Source organism: Neofelis nebulosa, chromosome 4 (genome assembly GCF_028018385.1).
Source record: "Neofelis nebulosa isolate mNeoNeb1 chromosome 4, mNeoNeb1.pri, whole genome shotgun sequence".
NCBI classification, from domain to species: domain Eukaryota; kingdom Metazoa; phylum Chordata; class Mammalia; order Carnivora; family Felidae; genus Neofelis; species Neofelis nebulosa.
In genome coordinates, this window is record NC_080785.1 from 58,190,998 (window position 1) to 58,212,050 (window position 21,053).

Genomic DNA, 21,053 nt, shown 5'->3' on the forward strand with positions numbered 1-21,053 from the left:
CGGAGCCTGGAGCCTGTTTCCGATTCTGTGTCTCCCTCTCTCTCTGCCCCTCCCCCGTTCATGCTCTGTCTCTCTCTGTCCCAAAAAAATAAATAAAAAACGTTGAAAAAAAAATTTTTTAAAAATAAAAAAAAAAAAGAAAATAAGACCTTCAAATATTATTTTTTTTAATGTCAATTTAGTCCAATGCTACAAGTGACATACTCAAACAGGAAGAATTATTGTTAAAGTGCTACTGGGAGACAGCCAAAACATCTCCGTAAGGCTGATTCCTTTCCTCTTTGCAATAGCTCATGACCAAAGGTAAAGACTGAGTAGTATGCACCACATTACTGGCCCCATAAATCCCCTAAGACGAGCAATCAATGTTCTGATGCTAATCATGTCAACTACACATAAAGCTTCTTAAGACTTCTTAAAGAGTTACAGCAAAGACTTCTGGGAAGATAATGCATGGTAAAGTGTACCTTCCTATCCTCCTTTTTTTAACACAAGTGGAACAGTCAGGTGTAAGTGAATAAAGATTCATTACATAAAAAGAAAAATACTCCTAATTAGATTTTAGATAAACACAATTTGTGGTGCCTATATTGTTCACATCATATTTCCCCTAATCCCTGTAATTGCTAAAAATACCAAATCAAATACCACTCAGATTTCCTTACAAAGTGTGTGAACTAGTGCATTAAAAAGCCAGGTTAGCACCAACAAAGTTTATAGGGGCAACTGCATTCAAGACGCACATGGCATACCTTTAAATAGCACTGTTAAAATACCAAATAAAATGTCAAAATCTGTCAGGTCTCTGGCTTTTATAAATTGTTTAGACTGGGAAACATTGGGGTTTGGACATTGTTCTTTTCATGTGATGTAGAAAAGAAGAGACCGTAAAAAGAAAAGAACAATAAAGCGTAGATCATTTTTGAAGTTCTTTCATGGAAAAACATACTCTGGATCATTACCCTTTTAATCAACAATTTCCTTCTTCCTCCCAATCCTTCCCGTCTGGTATTTACCTTTCCCCCCCTTCCATCCCCTCTCTCTGGGTGGTATTCTGAGCTTATACAGAGTATTCAGTAATCATATTTTAAAAATTGCTTCAAAAGAGAATCCCAGGAGGGCATGACAGACATGTATACACTGGGTATTTTTAACCTGGACCATAGCTTTACTCACCATGTCTATGCTCTTAAAAACACACCAGAGTGCCCTGACCACAGTTTCCCCAAGGAGAGGAAGGCCTTCTGAGCAGGACCAGCTACTACCTACCTACAGACTAGTTATTATCACACCTTAGTGGCCATCTTTCTGCCCTCTTCCCTCTGCCCCTTTTCTTTTATTACCACACCACACTCCCCACAATTCCCAAACAACAACATCAGTGTTTCAGCTTCTTCTCTGGATTTCCCACACTTAATGCAACCCAGACCTCACCTTCAGCTCTCCTGAGGCCACTTTGGAAGCCAGCTCGATGACACAGCCAACAGCCATGCGTGCAGCACCGGACGAGTGCAGCTCATTCCAAATGGTGTCACTGTCCACCTGAGCAAACAGTCAGCACAGCCCGAAGAAACGAGAGAGGGAAAATGAGAAGGACAAGGAATAGATGAAAAAGGGAGGGAGGGGGAGGGAAGAAGAGGAGAAGGGAAAAGAGAGAGAAAGCAAATTTGTGAGGAAGGGCTGGCAGGCTAACAACCTATGTACAATAACATTAGTCTTCCACCCTGGCCAGCTGAAAAGACCTTCTGGACACAGCTTTGCTTATACTTTTTCTCTATACTGACTTCTCCAATGGAAACACATTCCTGCCATGCCTCACTGCCATTCCCTGTTTAGATTTCTCATTACAAACAGCATTACATAGGCCGGATCTGGCGTAGTTACAGGCCTGCTAGAAACCAGGCCCCAGTAGTAGATAGAGTAAAAGCTAAGAGCACTTAGCTATACATAAAAATCGGATTTGCAAGTGCTAGCGGGGGAAAATTCAAATACCTTTCTGGCTGCAGGTTTACAGGGAGCCAAAGACAATTATTAGGCAGGTAGCAGTAGCAGTCAGTGAGTAGGAAGTAGCAACCACAGTTCAGGTTCTCCAACTAAATGGAAGGAGTGTGTGGTCCTCACACTTAAAACATTCACAATATTCAACTGCAAGGAACAATTTGGTTTTCAAAGTAGAAGCTTAAAATTTCTAACATTTATTACAGTTTGGCAGCTGGTCTTCATGCAGATTGGTATTATTAAAATTAGAGAGGCCATTAAAATACATGGTTGCTTCTGTAAGAGAACATTCTTATGAAAACAAAGTATGAACTGATATTTTTGTTTTACCTTTATCAAATACTGTTTACTCTTTTTCATGCATCCAATAAGATAACATATAACAAGGACAAGAAAAGTACAATAACAGTGGTTTATAAAGATATATATATGTTACATATATTTATGTGTAAAATATTTCTTAATATATGTAAAAAAAAAAACGAATGGTAGAGGTCTTTAAAGTTACAACACATAAATTACTTCAAGCACCAGGAAATGTAATAAAAAATTTGTGACTGTGCAAGTAGAAAGACTTATTGAATTGGTCAAAGAAGGGAAATCCCACACAAAATAAAGATATTTTTAAAAGAATTAAAGAGACCTAATGACGTGGAACAAATACAATAAATAACAATTACACATATTCACAATGCATTAAGCAGTTTCCTAAGCATTTTAACATGCCTTTTCTCATGAGATCCTTACCAACTTAAATTGTCAAGATCAATGAATAAATAAATAATAAGTGAGAACCATAAATAAATACATAAATAAATAGAAAAATTAGGATCTTTTCAACAACAGCAGAGTGGTGGTGAAGAGAGGTTTCTGAATCAAACTGTCACAGTGAGGTTATGGCTACCGCTAAAACCTGAATGACAGTGGGCAACTAATTAACATCTCTGCACTTTGGTTCCCTTACCTGTGACACACCAACTTTTTAAAGTACCATCCACATATGATTTTGGTGAGGATTAAATGAGTAAGTGATAAGCAAATGTTAGGTACTACTATTTAGGCTACTATTAAACCCATTTAAAATGCCTTACAAATAGTACCAGCCTAATAAGTGTTTATTGAATGAGCACACCATGGCTTAGAGAAGCTACTCAGCTGACCCAAAACCTTCACACAGACCCCTGACTCTGACATCACCTGTCTTTCTACTACACTCCTGAAATAACTCTTGCTTTCTAAGAACATCAAGCCTTCGTCATAGTCGACACCATCATGGTAAACACTACCAGCTAAAAAGTGAAAGAATCATCAAATGGACATGGGAACCAAATCATTTGCCCTCCAAACCAAAAGCTTTATTTTTACTGAACAATGTAAACACTTATCTGAGCTTCATATAAACATATCCTTGAGGAAGATAGTTGTTCAAGTTTAAAATGAAAACCAACATTTACATTGTGCTGCATCATTTTTAGTCAGTATTACAGAGCTACAGGTGCCATAGTAAGTCCTCATTAATCAGAGTTAAAGTTGGGGCACGTGGGTGGCTTAGCCAGTTAAACGTCCACTCTGAATTTTGGCTCAGGTCATGATCTAACACTTTGAGCCCTGTGTTGGGCTCTGTGCTGATATTGTGGAGCCTGACTGGGATTCCCTCTCTGTCCCTCCCCTGCGTGCATGCTCTCTCCCTCCCTCTCTCCTTCCCTCTCCCTCTCCCTCTCCCTCTCACTCACTCTCTCTCTCTCTCCCCCAAAATAAATAAATATTTAAAAGCCAAATTTAAAATTATTGTAAAAGCAAGCAAACATAAAACATATCAATAAATCCCAAAGACTTGGGGTGCCTGGGTGGCTCAGCTGGTTAAGCAACCGACTTCGGCTCAAGTCATGATCTCACAGTTAGTGAGTTTGAGCCCCACGTCGGGCTCTGTGCTGACAGGTCAGAGCCTGGAGCCTACTTAGGATTCTGGCTCTCCCCCTCTCTCTGCCCCTCCCCTGCTCATGCTCTGTGTCTCTGTTTCTCAATAATAAATAAATGTTAAAAAAAAAATTAAAAATAAATAAATAAATCCCAAAGACTTAATGAGTAACTCAAAACCACACATAATTCTACATATAATTCCACATATAATTCCTTTTTACTTGACTTTGGAATATACTCAGAAGATTTTGGAATTCTTGGAGAGATAAAATTCTGTGTCTGTGCCATCAATTTTTGTGTATAAACTTCTACTAATCAAGATACTTACTTTTTTAAAATTTGGCTAACATTTGTTAGGTACCCACTATGTAATAGATGCTAAGAGTTATATAGTATGGGGGTTACTTTTGTCAAAAAGGTATGATCATTGGTTGAAAGAATGCTAGACACATAGATGCTTAATGGATACTTGAGATTTTTACTACATCCAAAGTTCAGGCTTATCCTTAAACAGGTTTGCTAGGGATCTATGAAATTTATCAGCCATTTATTTACTTACATTTATTTATTTATTTATTTATTTATTTATTTATTTTCAACGTTTTTTATTTATTTTTGGGACAGAGAGAGACAGAGCATGAACGGGGGAGGGGCAGAGAGAGAGGGAGACACAGAATCGGAAACAGGCTCCAGGCTCCGAGCCATCAGCCCAGAGCCTGACGCGGGGCTCGAACTCACGACCGTGAGATCGTGACCTGGCTGAAGTCGGACGCTTAACCGACTGCGCCACCCAGGCGCCCCTATTTACTTACATTTAAACGTGAAAAACATGTAGTTAAAGAACTATTTCAACCTGTTTTATGTATATTTAGTTTATAACTAACTTAATAATGGTCAAGTTTTTTGGATATAATCTTTCCATAAATGGTAATTGTATTTAATTCTGAATTTATTAACAGATGTTGTCTTAGCTCACCTGCCATAACAAAATATCATACACTGAGAGGCTTAAATAACAAGATTTTATTTCTCCCAGTTCAGGAGGCTAGGAAGTCCAAGAAGGTATCAGCCAATTTGGTTTCTAGTTAAAATTCTGTTTCAGGTTTCATCCTGGCTTGCAGATGGCTGCCTTTTCACAATGTCCTCACATGGCCTTTCCTCAGTGAGTGCATGTAGAGACAGACCCCTCTCTCTTCCTCTTCTTAGAAAGTTACCATTCTATTAAAGATCCCACCTATTAAAGGTTATGACCACCTTTAACCTTAATTACCCTCAAAAAACCCTATTAAATTAAATCACATCAGGAGTTAGGGCTTCAAAATATGAATTGGGGGAAGGATACAATTCAGTATGTAGCAAGGTTATATCCCAAAAACTTGTTTATAAGTCAATTTATAATCATATTTTCCTAAGACATTGTGTTCCAAGTAGTTTTTCAGGAGCATTAGCTATTTAGCTACTAAAAGCTACACACATATATTTGCCATGTTATAGTTTAACAAGAGCTCCAATGTTAAGAAATCTTGCACAACTTATGAACTCTCCTAACTATGTCACTAGAAGAGACGTCCAAATCTACTTCCTGCCATTCTCAATGGAAAAAAGTATTTCTTATCCTGATATATCCATTTTACTGGTTGGAGAAACTGCCAAAAACATTTCCCTACATGAGTGATACCATCAAGAAGGACATCTTCATATAAAAGCTCTGATTTTAACTACTGCAGAGCTTTGACAGCAGAAAAAAACTCTAGGTAAGAGAGGACAGTTGACTCCACCAATTGTTAATGGCTCCTGGCATGGAATGGGATCCTGAGTGGTTGGGGGATAAAAAAGGAAAAAGAGCAAGAAGGATTAGACTTTGGTGGATCTCTATAACTGGGATTAAGGAGGTGAGATGATAATACAATGATGATAAAGGTAGAGACCAGAAGAGCTTAGAACTGTAAGACAGGTGCTCTAGCATTTGAAAGTTGAAGGTAGAGAGTCGGACAGTGGCACAGAATTGGATCTGGGCATGGAAAATAATTGTAAACAATGTAAATTATTTAGATTAGGCCAGGAAAGGGGAAAGAAATGGTAGTGGAGCAGAAGGCAATCCTGTTGACTACACTAGCTGGTTCCTAAGATCTTGCTAAAGTTGTTGAGATATGCAAAGCAAATTCTTAAAACCAAAACTACTATAATCTGAAAAAAAATTAATTTGCTTATACCTTTTTTGTTCTTTCCGTACACCACATTCACTTCTCCTAAGTCTGTTCACCAATTTATTCTTCAGCATGATGTGTGTGTGTGTGTGTGTGTGTGTGTATACATATCCATGCACACATGTACACGTACATTAGGAGGCAGTGAAATGTGAACTGAAAGGAAGATTAGCATTGATATAAAATAAATGTAAAGAAATTGACATTCAAAATAGGATTTTGCATCAGTACACAAAAAAATCCAGATTTTGTAGTAAAAGAGGATTTTTTCCAAATTCTTTTATATATCAAGAACTAAGCCTGATGGTCTGAGGTTATAGTCCTACGTTAGTGACAGTGTAAAGACAATGCTACTATTGCATCTCTGATACTCAGAGGAGAGAGTTTTTCTACTTATGACAATGAGACCTAAAGCTTACAGACCTAGGCTATAGGTAGGATATAATAAGAGGAAGAAAAACCAAAAGTCGTCTCTTCGGGTTCTGAGACAGTGGAAAAAGGCAACAAAAGGTGCAACAGAAGCACCCCACTAGGGAATCCTAACATACTCCATCTTGCAGTGAAATCAGGAGAAAATGAGCTGCTTCAAAGGCTGGAGATTCAGGAACAATAAGGTGGACTAGGGAAATTGCCATGGAAGCTTGCATATTCAGAGGACAGCATGAGTGTCCAAGGATGTCATCAAATTTCCATCCCTCCTTCAGATACCCAAATGCCATCTTGGGAGAGGAAGCTGAGAGACTGAACAATTACTTAAAAATATTGCATCCAATAGTAAGTTGATCTTGAAGAAAAAGAATTGTAAAATTGAAAGGAAGCTCTTCAAACTTGAAGAGATACATATATTGTTAATTGTGGAGAAGATCAGTGTCATTAGAAGAAAAGAAAGCATATCTACAACATATGAATGAGCATGGCTGATTCTAATTTTGTATCCCATTTTTAAGGTCAGGAATTTAATCTGCTGAATGACAGGGAAAAAGGTCTAACCAAGATCCTGGAAGAAGTCCCCAATGATATGCTATATATATGACTAGGGGTGTAAAAATGTATTTTAGAATTAATGTGGCAATATGCAACTTACTGCACCCCCCCGAAATAATCTGGAATTTTTAGCAAGCTTTTGATTACAAAGTATTCTGAAAAACAGACTGTTTTCAACTTTCAAATATTTCTGTATAAATGTACAAAACATGAAGGCAGCTTTAGTAGTCTGCTGCGTAACTGTCCACAGAGGCTTTGTTTTATTGCCAGAATTAAAATCTATCAATTTGAAAATAGTCCCCTCAAAATTCAACTCACTTTTAAACATGTAGGAAGGTCCGGACCTTACATGTGTCCAAAACTGTAGTTCAGAAATGTCAGATGAGGCTGTCCCACAAAAAGTCTTTCTGTATTAGGAACCAAGCACATGTGGTGAGATACTGGTGGAAATACAAATAGGGTAGAGAATTATACAAGCTTGGTTCACAAAAAAATATTTAGTCATCAGAGAAGGAGGCACAATTCTGAAGACAGTACAGGGCATGACACTGGGATCCTCCTAGCCCATATTTCCAGAGCCTCATGTCTATTTATTAGGGTAGGAAGGGTAAAGAAATGGAGAAAACTATAAGTAAAAACTGAAATAGGCAATGCATTTTATATTCTGTTAAAAAATGAGATTGAAGTAAAATACTTTGGTACCAAATTGAACATTTATGTTAAAAGAGGGAGAGAGTCACATTCTCTACTTCATTATGGACCTCAGAGAATCCAGGGCAACTGGCAATGTGACAACCCCACAATAATCAGCAAAGGCCAGTAGGCCTCAGCAACTGGAAGGAAGGAAGGAGGACAAGAACAAGAGATGGGGGGAAAAATCTAGCAATTCATAAGCACATAGCAATTACTCACACTAGTCTAAAATAGTTAGGAAGATTCTCTATGGAGGCATGGAGGTAGAAGAAACAGTAAGGGTTTGAAAAGCACTGGTTACATATTTACTTACAAAAACTTAGTCACTAGGTAATACTATTCACATCTGAAAGAAGACTACCATGTTGCAATCTCTATAGCTATAAAAGATACAAAGGAGGATTACTGAATCAAACCTGATCTATGGAACATGAATGGTAGAAACATCATTTATTCACTTGGAGTCACAGCAGAATGCAATTCAGGAAATATACAGAGAAAGTGATAGAAAACTAATAAGGTTTTCTATCTCATTTCATGTTTTTCAGTTTTATTATTATATGTTGCCCTATTCTATAAAGTTCTATTCTTTATTATCTATAAATAATAATGACAATAATAATAACTGCTATTATCTCATAATTATAGAGTACTTATTAAGATCCAGACACTATGCAAATCTCATTGCCTATATAAACTCATACGATTCTTACAATAATCACTGGCATAGATGCTATTATTAAGCATTTCTGTATATGAAATTCAAAGAGGTTATTTAGCTAGTAATTAGTGCAGCTGGAGATGAGAACCCAGAAAAACAGCATAAGCTCTTAATCCATACTTATTTTTATGTTAATAAAATCAAAATCTAAAAAGTGAATAAAAAATAAAATCATTTTGAAAAAAACAGATTCTAATTTTATTTATAGAATCAAAGATTTTCGTAGTGAAATGCAACAGCTAAGACCTACATCACTTTTTTATCTGTAAATAAATGAATCTCTACCATGTAAAATTGCTAAAATATTCCAAAACTTCAAATGCCACAGTTGTATCGGGAGTAGCTGGGCATTTTGTAATTTTATAATTTGTTCACCATTATTTTAAAGCAGTAGTCTTAACGGGGGTGTTTTAAACCGTCTTCCCTCCCGCCCCACCCCTGGTGCCCATTTGTGAATTTCTGAAGACATTTTTGGTTGTCAAGACTGAAGGGGCAGGTGAGCTTCCAGTGTCTGTTGAGTGGAAGCCAGGAATGTTGCTAATCATCTTACAGTGCAATAGGACATCACAACAAATAAATATCTGTCAATGTCAATAATGCCAAAGTTGAGAAATCTTGCTCTATAAACATTGAGATCCATATAAATATCAGGGCTCCCTTCTTCATACTGGCTGCTAAAACTCTCCACGACAAATTTGTGGAACTTCTCTAATAAAAATAGTAGATACTACAGCTCACACCTTATAAGCTAATCTCATTCCTAGCTCATGTGTCTATCTTCACTTTTCCATGATTACCACACTTACTTTTGAACACACACGTCATGTTTGTTTTGAAAGTTGCTTTAAATCCTTTATGGAATATGACAAGAATAAAAGGAAAACACAGAGAAAGAACGAAGCAGCAAAAGTAGCAGAGAGAGAGTCCAGAGAGGAGGCAGAGCAGAGGACAGAGAGGGAACAAGGAGGAAATCGCTTTATATTTTCATTGTTAGTTTTTAAAGTTGTGCTTTCTCTCTTGCTTTTTCTTTGGAATACAACCAAGAATCATTTTTATCAACATTGTTCTTTTCCTGAATTTTTCCAAATAATTGTGTCGGCTGAATAGAATCAACACTAATAGAAACTTATTTTAAAGGGCTATTCTGCCCTTTTCAGTTTCTTCAGTTTCACGAATTTAGTGACAGAGCCAGGAAAAACCTTTCACAGTTCTTCCCATTCTTTTGCTTCAATCTCAACTTATTTTTCCCTAATACATCAAAGAAGTGGATGGCAATTTATTATAATAATTTCAAAAAAGAAATAATTATATAATATCAGTGGCAAAATAAAAGATCAAGGACATCATATGATTATTGGCACCTATACGAAAAAGAAAAAAGAAAGAAAGAAAGAGACAAGTTCTACCTATTCACAGTCAGGTCCTTGAGAAATGTTTGTTCATTAGTATTTTGGGTTTGTCCCTGCATAAAAGTAAGGCAGGGAGTATACGGACAGACTACTGCCTTTGAGTGGTTATGATTCATTTCGTTTAGAGGAAATATGTAAGTGTCACACTTCCCAATGTTCACTTTCTTTGAAACAGATTCTGAGCATCTGAGAGCTGAGTAATATTTTAAAGACCATTGCTTTCACAGTTTCTTTATCCTACTGTGAATTAAGAACATGAATTAAAATGACCAAAATCCTTGGTCAGGATTTTTTAAGAAATCAAGATGTTGCTTGAGTGCCATCCCAGCCCCTTATTCAGAAGCCTCTGTGCATCTGCAAATCCTTCGGGTAAGCACTTAATGACCATCAAGTTTTTCCCTTTTTTAAAAAAACTATTTACTCTGAGAATGACCACATAAAATTCAACCAGCAAAATGAAAGTATGATACACAGTGCACAAAATAATCAGAGTTCCAAGTAAGCTAAATGTCCAATATGTACCTCGACACTGGATAATATACATTGTCCATGTAATTTATGGTTTAAAAAACAGCAATAACAACAACAATCTTCTCCTTAAATGTTGCCTCAGATCTGCAGCAGGTATAATCTAGATTTAACTAAAGTGTAAAGAACTTCCTTGGTGTTAAGGGTATTAGTGACTAATATCAACAAGTAGAGTCCATGAACAGGAAAAGGTACAAAGAAAATAGCTCAGAGAGTCTCACATACTGAAGTGGAACAATTCAGGCCTAAAGCAGTAGCCACATGTTCGAAAGACTCCAGAGGTCAGACTGGTAATGTAGATGTAATGTAAGGTAAGGTAAATGAGAGAGGGGGCCTTTGGGGTGATTTTTTAAATCTTAAATATTGAGAAGAACTCATTTTTTAAAAAATCCCCAGCCAAGCTAAAAAGAAACTTATCTATAGATGTGCTAAATATTGCTCCTGGGCTATCAGTGCATAACTTTTGCGGTCCAGGGTGACTTATTTCTTCTACCCAAAGCTTGAAAATTCTAAAGTAGGAAATGGGGGAAAAAAAAGTATCTCAGAGGAACTAGATGGGTTGATTTCTTGTGTGAAATGATCATAGCCTAACTAAAGATTTCTTAGAGTGGGGCACTTAGATAACTTCTCTAACTCGTGGGGGGGCGGGGTATGTTTATTAAGGATTCTAGCTTTGCCTGAGGATAAGACTAGAGTAAGGATGCTTAGCTTAACATTTTAAGTAAAGGGTGCAAATATTCACAGCACTATGAAAAGTTTTATTGCATTATTCAAATGTGTTACTTGCGAAAATACATGGTGGTGAAAATTATAATTCAGCAATGTTTTTAAATTAACTTGAAGCATATTAATTGCAGTAATGTCTACATGAATTTGAAAATGTAGCTTCATATTTTTGACACATATTTATTCAGTCCTTGGACAATGTTGGGTGTGCACAGGAATTCATTTGTTAATAACTTCATGGCCCTCAAGAGTTTGTGAACATAAGAACAACTGGTCTATGGCACAAGAACAGACACTGAGATCAATGTAACAGAATACAGAACTCAGAAATGGACCCACAAACCGATGGCCAACTAATCTTTGAACAAAGCAGGAAAGAATATCCAATGGAATAATGACAGTCTTTTCAGCAAGTGGTGCTGGGAAAACTGGACAGTGACATGCAGAAGAATGAACCTGGACCATTTTCTTACATCATACACAAAAATAAACTCAAAATGGATGAAAGTCCTCAATGTAAGACAGGAAGCCATCAAAATCCTCAAGGAGAAAGCAGGCAAAAACCTCTTTGATCTTGCCCGCAGCAACTTCTTACTCAACATGTCTCCAGAGGCAAGGGAAACAAAAGCAAAAATGAACTACTGGGACCTCATCAAAACAAAAATCTTCTGCACAGTGAAGGAAACAATCAGCAAAACTAAGAGGCAACCAACAGAATGGGAGAAGATATTTGCAAATGACATATCAGATAAAGGGTTAGTATCCAAAATCTATAAAGAATTTATCAAAGACAACACCCAAAAAATAAATAATCCAGTGAAGAAATGGGCAAAAAAACAGGAATAGACACTTCTCCAAAGAAGACATCCAGATGGCTAACAGATACATGAAAAAATGCTCAACATCACTCATCATCAGGGAAATACAAATCAAAACCACAAGGAGATACCACCTTATACCTGTCAGAATGGCTAATATTAACAACAGAGGCAACAACAGATGTTGGTGAGGATGTGGAGAAAGAGGATCTCTTTTGCATTGTTGGTGGCAATGCAAGCTGGTGCAGCCACTCTGGAAAACAGTATGGAGGTTCCTCAAAAAACTAAAAATAGAACTACCCTACAACCCAGCAATTGCATTACTAGGTATTTATCCAAGGGACACAGGGATGCTGTTTCGAAGGGACACATGCACACCAATGTTTATAGCAGCACTATCAACAATAGCCAAAGTATGGAAAGAGCCCAAATGTCCATCGATAGATGAATAAGATGTGAGATATATATATATAAGATATATATATCTTATATATATATATCTTATATATATAAGATATACTTATATATATAAGATATATATATATGATATATATATATATATATATATAAGATGTGAGATATATAATGGAATATATATATAATGGAATATTACTCAGCAATCAAAAAGAATGAAATCTTGCCATTTGCAACTATGTGGATGGAATTGGAGGGTATTATGCTAAGTGAAATTAGTCAGAGAAAGACAAAAATCATATGACTTCACTCATATGAGGACTTTAAGAGACAAAACAGATGAACACAAGGGAAGGGAAAAAATAATATAGAAAACGGAGGGGGGCAAAACAGAGGAGACTCATAAATATGGAGAACAAATTGAGGGTTATGGGAGGGGTTATAGGAAGGGGGATGGGCTCAATGGGGAAGGGGCACTGAGGAATCTACTCCCGAAATCATTGTTGCACTATATGCTAATTTGGATGTAAATTTAAAAAAATAAAAAACAAGTTATATATAAAAAAAAGAACAATTGGTCTAAATTTACTTTATTGTTTGGGGGAGAGAAAGCTAATAATGATAATAATAATAATAATAATAACAAGTGCTGAATAAATAGTTAACTGTGGGGGAGGGGTTTGGAGCTAAGGTCATAAAACAAGCAAGTAACCTGAATTAGTCTATTACAGGTGTAACTGGATTCTTGGAATGAGGAAAGAAATAAAATAAAGCAGAAGAAATACTAAAGAGATAACGACTGAGAATTTATCAAAAAAAGTGAGACCACAGATCCAAAAAATTCAAAACATAACTACAAAAAAATGCCATCAATTCAATTACAAAAACAAAACCACACCTAGACACATCACTATCAAATTGCTAAAATATTTAAAAAAAAAATCCTGAAGGAAGCAGAGAAAAGAAACACATTACATAAAATTTTGAACTAAGAAAAGGAATGTTAGCATATTTCTTAGCAGAAACTATTTAAGCTAGGAAACAATGGAGTCACACCTTCAAAGTTTTCAAAGGATAAACATGTCAATCCAGAATTCTATACGAACAAAAATATCTTTAAAAGGTAAAATAAAAATTTTCAGAAAAATAAATGCTGAAGTATTATACTTCCATCAGACCTGAAATACAAAAAATGGTAAAGAAAAACACTCAGGAAATGAAGAGTGCTGAAAATCATAATTATGAAGGCTCATATAAAAGAGACTTTTCCCTTATTTTTATTCCCTTAAAACCTTGACTGTCCAAAGCAAAAACAATAACAATTTTATTGAGGGTTTTATGGCACATGTAAAAAGTCAGATATATGCCAACAAAATATGTAGAATGAGAGGACTGCAAACAAACTACTATAAGATTGTCACATTATATAAGAAGTAGTGTAATATTACTGACTTTGAAATGTATTAATTAATAAATGTATATACTAGAGAAACTACTAAAAATATAGATAAAATAAGCCTATAATGGAAATAAAAATATAATTCTCAAAAATATTCAATCCACAGGAAAGCAGAAAAAAGATAGAAAAAGAAAACAAGCAAAAACAGATGTAACAAGTATATAACAACTAACAAGATGGTTGATTTAAATTCAACCATAGCAAAACCTCCCTAATATAGAACACTGTTCTTCAAAGTGTGGTCCATGGAACCATGGTGGTCCCAGTGTAACAACAAGATAAACAAAAGCAAGCCTTTAGAAACTTTTATAACAAATTTTTGGAATAATTTTATATCTGTTGAACCTAATAAAAATGAATTTGCATTTTGTACGGTTTTTAATCTCTTTTTTAGTAATTCTTTTTTATTACATTTTACAAGAGCATTGCTCTGTGACAGGAAATAAAATGTAAGCAAACAAAATATTGTCCTTTACCACATAATAATTTGAGGAGCATTGATTTCACAGAGAAAGGACTTTCCTTCCAAATTACACAAAGATCGAATTCTACTTGGGTAAGAGAGCCACAAAGAAAAGGTAAAGCTACAGGTAAAATTGGAAATGCGTTAAGAGTTTGAAAATAAATTAACCCTAACAAGATAAGTTGTACCAAGAAAGAATGGCTACCAATATAATTTGTCAAAGCATTATACTACTAGTTTGTACCTAGAGGCTTTCATAGCCCCAGGATTTGGAGAAATTGTCAGGTTTTTTAATAAGCTTTTTAACAGATTTTCCAAGGAGCCAATCTTTGGACTCTTCCACTTTATTCCATTATTTTAGGTGATAGCTTTGGCAATGGCTTCATCACTGTTTAGTGCAGTATCACCTTATCTATTTTTTGACTCAAGAGTTAGAGTTAGAGACCTTGAAAACTATTTCCATTTACAAGCTGTTCAAACATGGGCAAGTTTATTAACCATGCTCTAAATAAAATGGAGATGAAACCACCTTATTCACAGGATTATATCACCTTCCTCATAGGATTATTATTAGCATTAAATTAGTCAATGCATGTAAAGTGTTTAACATAGTGCAACACAACAGTGAAAGTAGTAAGTTCTCAGTAAATATGTTCACTAAGAGAAAAAAAAAATCTCAGAGTTTTGGTTCCAACATTACTTTTTATTCCGAGGCACATCAAAAACAAAAATCATCTGTGATAATGCTAGAAGCCAGAAACTACTTCTAATCAGAAAGCTACATTTTTTTTTTTTAGCTGCATATGGATCTAGTTCAACTGGAGTTTCCTGAATGAATGTGGGCCTTTTCCAAGCACATCCAGCATAGCTCAATCTCTGGCACCCGAAACAAAGCTAATGCTCTGAAAAGCCGCACGTGATAGAAATTAAGCTACCTGTACTGAAAGTGGATATGAAAGTATTTTAAAAGGGAAAGAGAATGACTTAGAAGAAAAGGAATTTAGGCACAGTCTCCTTTGTATAATCGAAACTTAGCTTGTTGATTCTTTTCGGAAATATTCCCAGAGTTAAAATATAATACTAGTTTGCCCATTAACAGAACAGGTTTCATAAGCACTCAGCATGGTTAATGTGGTACATGATTCTTCCACGGATGCCTTGAATATTTCATCCTGAAAGTTGGGAACCAAAAGTCCTCAGCCAATACTAAGCAGTTCAGTAAACAGCTGCTGCTATGCTATGCTGCTGCTTGGGCCACAGGGCATTTTTGAATAATTGAGTTTAAGCTTAAATAATGATCAGATGCCTGTAGAAACCTCCTGAGAGACATCAGACTTAACAAAGAAACAGAGGTTTCATCAAAGTACTGATTCTGTACCATTTTAGGCATGTTGTATAAAAGTTAAACTATGAAGGAAATTAAGTATCTTTTTAACTTTTGCATTACTTCAGGTAAAATACATATTTTAAATGAATCACCCATTGTGGATCAGCTATTTCTGCAGACAGTATCTTGATTTGGTAACTTAGAAATTATCTAATATTTTTTAAAATCACTGAAATCATCTCAGTTTTATTTAATTTCTGAGAAATTCTAGTTTTAATTTTTCAACATAGCTTATTCTTTTTTAAGCTCTATACAATATGTATAATGACATCTGCAAGCCAAATTTCTTATTTGTTTTAGGAAATAGAATAATTACCTTTTTCCACTTAAGAAGTATTTGAGAAGTTCAATATTTTTCTATCCTCAAGCCTCTACTCTTAGGGCTAGAACTGAAGATTACAATATATATTTTCTTCTCGGCAACAGTGAAAGTTGGGGTGGGAGTATGAAAGATTCAAAGAGAGAAAAGCTTAGACTGTTAGTAGATTCAGGGGAAGAGATAACAAGTCAAACTTACTACTCAAAGAAAGCACAAAGTAAATATCTCTGGTCAGCATCTAAAAAAGATGCAGGGGATGGACTGGGGCAACAAATAAGTGCCAGACACTGTGTTAAACATTTTAGAAACATTACCTAATTTATTCCTCATGTACTATTAGTCACTTTAACAAAAGAGGAAACTGAGCTTCAGAGAGGTTAAGTAATTCGAACAGTTACACAGTTGATAAGACACAGAACTGGGATTTCAATCAAAGTCAACCCTAGATAATAGATTTTGATATGGATGGAATTGTGTTCTCCCCAAATTCAAATGATGAAGATCTAACCCCAATTTGACCATATTTGCAGATAGGGACTTTAAAGAGGTAATATGACTGGTGTCCCTGTAAGTAGAGAAAGAGACACCAGTTATGTGCACACAAAGAGAAAAAGCCATGTAAAGACACAGTGAAAAAGTGTCCATCTGCAAACCGCAGAGATAGGCCTCAGGAGAAACCAATCCTGCCTGCAACTTGATCTTTAATTTCCAATCTCTAGCACTATTAGAAAATACCTATTTTTTAAAACAACATAGAGTTGACGAAATCTTCACTGCTGTCAGGGATAGGATAAAGATATATTTTTCTATCCTGGGCATTAGCATCTTAAAAATAAATGGGGAATGATTGTTTAAAAAGCTAATCAAGAGGCACCTGGGTGGCTCAGTACATTGAGCGTCTGACTTCAGCTGAGGTCACAATCTCACGGCTCACAAGTTAGAGCCTCTCGTCGGCTCTGTGCTGATGGCTCACAGCCTGGAGCCTGCTTCAGATTCTGTCTCTCTCTCTGCCCCTCCACCATTTGTGCTCTCTCTCTCTCTCTCTTAAAAATAAACAAACATGATGATTCCTAAACCAGAGAGAGACCCAGTTAAAAAAGAGAACTACAGGCCAATATCCCTGATGAATATGGATGCAAAAATTCTCAATAAGATACTAGCAAATCAAATTCAACAGCATATAAAAAGAATTATTCACCACGATCAAGTGGGATTCATTCCTGGGATGCAAGGCTGGTTCAACATTCGCAAATCAATCAACGTGATACATCACATTAATAAAAGAAAAGATAAGAACCATATGATCCTGTCAATCGATGCAGAAAAGGCATTTGACAAAATTCAGCAAACTTACTTAATAAAAACCCTCAAGAAAGTCGGGATAGAAGGAACATACTTAAACATCATAAAAGCCATTTATGAAAAGCCCACAGCTCACATCATCCTCAATGGGGAAAAACTGAGAGCTTTTTCCCTGAGATCAGGAACACGACAGGGATGTCCACTCTCACCGCTGTTGTTTAACACAGTGTTGGAAGTTCTAGCATCAGCAAGCAGACAACAAAAGGAAATCAAAGGCATCAAAATCGGCAAAGATGAAGTTAAGCTTTCACTTTTTGCAGACGACATATTATACATGGAAAATCCAATAGACTCCACCAAAAGTCTGCTAGAACTGATACATGAATTTAGCAAAGTTGCAGGATACAAAATCAATGTACAGAAATCAGTTGCATTCTTATACACTAATAATGAAGCAACAGAAAGACAAATAAAGAAACTGATCCCATTCACAATTGCACCAAGAAGCATAAAATACCTAGGGATAAATCTAACCAAAGATGTAAAAGATCTGTATGCTGAAAACTATAGAAAGCTTATGAAGGAAATTGAAGAAGATATAAAGAAATGGAAAAACATTCCGTGCTCATGGACTGGAAGAATAAATATTGTCAAAATGTCAATACTACCCAAAGCTATCTACACATTCAATGCAATCCCAATCAAAATTGCACCAGCATTCTTCTCGAAGCCAGAACAAGCAATCCTAAAATTCATATGGAACCACAAAAGGCCCCTAATAGCCAAAGTAATTTTGAAGAGGAAGACCAAAGCAGGAGGCATCACAATCCCAGACTTTAGCCTCTACTACAAAGCTGTAATCATCAAGACAGCATGGTATTGGCACAAAAACAGACACATAGACCAATGCAATAGAATAGAAACCCCAGAACTAGAACCACAGAAGTATGGCCAACTCATCTTTGACAAAGCAGGAAAGAACATCCAATGGAAAAAAGACAGTCTCTTTAACAAATGGTGCTGGGAGAACTGGACAGCAACATGCAGAAGATTGAAACTAGACCAGTTTCTCACACCCTTCACAAAAATAAACTCAAAATGGATAAAGGACCTGAATGTGAGACAGGAAACCATCAAAACCCTAGAGGAGAAAGCAGGAAAAGACCTCTCTGACCTCAGTAGTAGCAATTTTTTACTGGACACATCCCCAAAGGCAAGGGAATTAAAAGCAAAAATGAACTACTGGGACCTTATGAAGATAAAAAGCTTCTGCACAGCAAAGGAAACAACCAACAAAACTAAAAGGCAACCAACGGAATGGGAAAAGATATTTGCAAATGACATATCGGACAAAGGGCTAGTATCCAAAATCTATAAAGAGCTCACCAAACTCCACACCCGAAAAACAAATAACCCAGTGAAGAAATGGGCAGAAAACATGAATAGACATTCTCTAAAGAAGACATCCGGAAGGCCAACAGGCACATGAAAAGATGCTCAACGTCGCTCCTCATCAGGAAAATACAAATCAAAACCACACTGAGATATCACCTCATGCCAGTCAGAGTGGCCAAAATGAACAAATCAGGAGACTATAGATGCTGGAGAGGATGTGGAGAAATGGGAACCCTCTTGCACTGTTGGTGGGAATGCAAATTGGAGCAGACACTCTGGAAAACAGTGTGGAGGTTCCTCAAAAAATTAAAAATAGACCTACCCTATGACCCAGCAATAGCACTGCTAGGAATTTACCCAAGAGATACAGGAGTACTGATGCATAGGGGCACTTGTACCCCAGTGTTTATAACAGCACTCTCAACAATAGCCAAATTGTGGAAAAAGCCTAAATGTCCATCAACTGATGAATAGATAAAGAAATTGTGATTTATACACACAACGGAGTACTACGTGGCAATGAGAAAGAATGAAATATGGCCCTTTGTAGCAACGTGGATGGAACTGGAGAATGTTAGGCTAAGTGAAATAAGCCATGCAGAGAAACACAGATACCATATGTTTTCACTCTTATGTGGATCCTGAGAAACTTAACAGAAACCCATGCGGGAGGGGAAGGAAAAAAAAAAAGAGCTTAGAGTGGGAGAGAGCCAAAGCATAAGAGACTCCTAAAAACTGAGAACAAGCTGAGGGTTGATGGGGGGTGGGAGGGAGGGGAGGGTGGGTGATGGGTATTAAGGAGGGCACTTTTGGGATGAGCACTGGGTGTTGTATGGAAACCAATTTGACAATAAATTTCATATATTGAAAAAAAATAAAATAAAATAATAAACATGAAAAATGTTTTTTAAAAAAATAAAAAATAAAAGGTTAATCAGGTTTTATAAGTAGATGTTTTTGTTTGTTTTGTACGTGTTTCTTTTCTTTCCTCTGGATTTCCTTGCAGTAGGCTAGTTACATGATGTTCCATATACAGGATGACTGTGAAGCTTGGAAAACAATCAATAACTTCATGGGATACCTGAGCTATTATTTAGGAATACCCTATAATTTATATAGCTACTGGTAAACGACGATTTCTGTTGTTGAAGCTAGCCAGTCTGTGGTGTCTTTATAGGGCAGCCTGAGCAGACAAATGCAGATAAGAACTAAAAAAAGATTTTCTATATTGTTTGTTCTATAGATCTCTTCTTAATGATATATGATGAGAACTAGTGTTAAGAGCCATGAGCGCAGTGCTAAGGGGGTATCTTCACACATCTGACACATAATAGATCCTTAATAAATGTGTGCCAAGAGAATCAATTAATGGATGAAAATAAGTCAATTCTATAGAGATATATTTCTTGACAGGGTTTGACTCTGGCTAAAATGTAAAAATAGTTTCCCCATTCAAGTCCTGCATTACATCACTGATTTCGTGAAGAACATGTTTCATTAGTTAGCACCACACCTAGATCTATAGCTTTCATTTGCTAGCATTAGGTTCCTCCTTTCTCTAGCTTGATAACCAGCAATATCTGGGGTGCCTCTAGGGCCCCCATCCTCTGTCATGGTGTACCCCTACTCATCATAGAACTTCCAGGTCTTAACTATTTGCCCTAAGAAGACAAGACATCCCTGTAAGTCCTTGTCAACCAGATCCCCAGTATCAAGTTAATGGGAGCCTGCTTTATGATCGCTCCAGAAAAACTGATTTTTTAAAAGCTATTTTAGGGGTGCCTGGGTGGCTCAGTTGGCTAAGAGTCTTATTCAGCTCAGGTCATGATATCATGGTCTGTGAGTTCAAGCCCTACCTCAAGCTCTGCACTGACAGTTCAGAGCCTGCTCCAGATCCTCTTCTTCCTGTCTCTACCCCTCCCCCAAACACACCTTCTCACTCTTTCAAAATAAATAAATAAACTTTAAAAAATCTGTTTTAAATTTAGATAAAGTATTACCACAAAGTAATACCATATTTGACCCCCAAAGGAGATGATAAAGTATGTTTCATTAATTACCTCTACTTCAGAGATAAAGAAATTGAAGCCTAGAAAAATTAAATTATTTGCGCCTTTGTAGTCATACAGGATCTTATCATTCAAAGTGTGGTTCATGGATCAGCAACATTGACATCATATGGGTAAGAGATGCAGAATTTCAGGCCCCATCCAGTTCTGTTGAATCAGAGACAATGTGGAGACTTGAATCCAAATGTTCTAATTTCTAAATCAAGTTTCTCTGTGTATCTCATTACAAGGGCTTCTGAAA

The 21,053-nt window shown here is 36.3% G+C and overlaps 1 protein-coding gene across 11 annotated transcripts in view; it reads right to left on the reverse strand.

Moving 5' to 3' along the window:
- HDAC9 (histone deacetylase 9) overlaps positions 1–21,053 on the reverse strand; it is a 938,649-nt gene that overhangs the window by 231,000 nt on the left and 686,596 nt on the right. For all 11 annotated transcript variants that reach the window (XR_009260421.1, XM_058724883.1, XM_058724881.1 and 8 more), the window contains one exon: positions 1,435–1,542. Coding sequence is in view for 10 of the 11 variants with exons in the window: in XM_058724883.1 (XP_058580866.1) it covers positions 1,435–1,542 (108 nt within the window). In the remaining variant the exon portion in view is untranslated. The remainder of the gene's footprint in view (positions 1–1,434; positions 1,543–21,053) is intronic.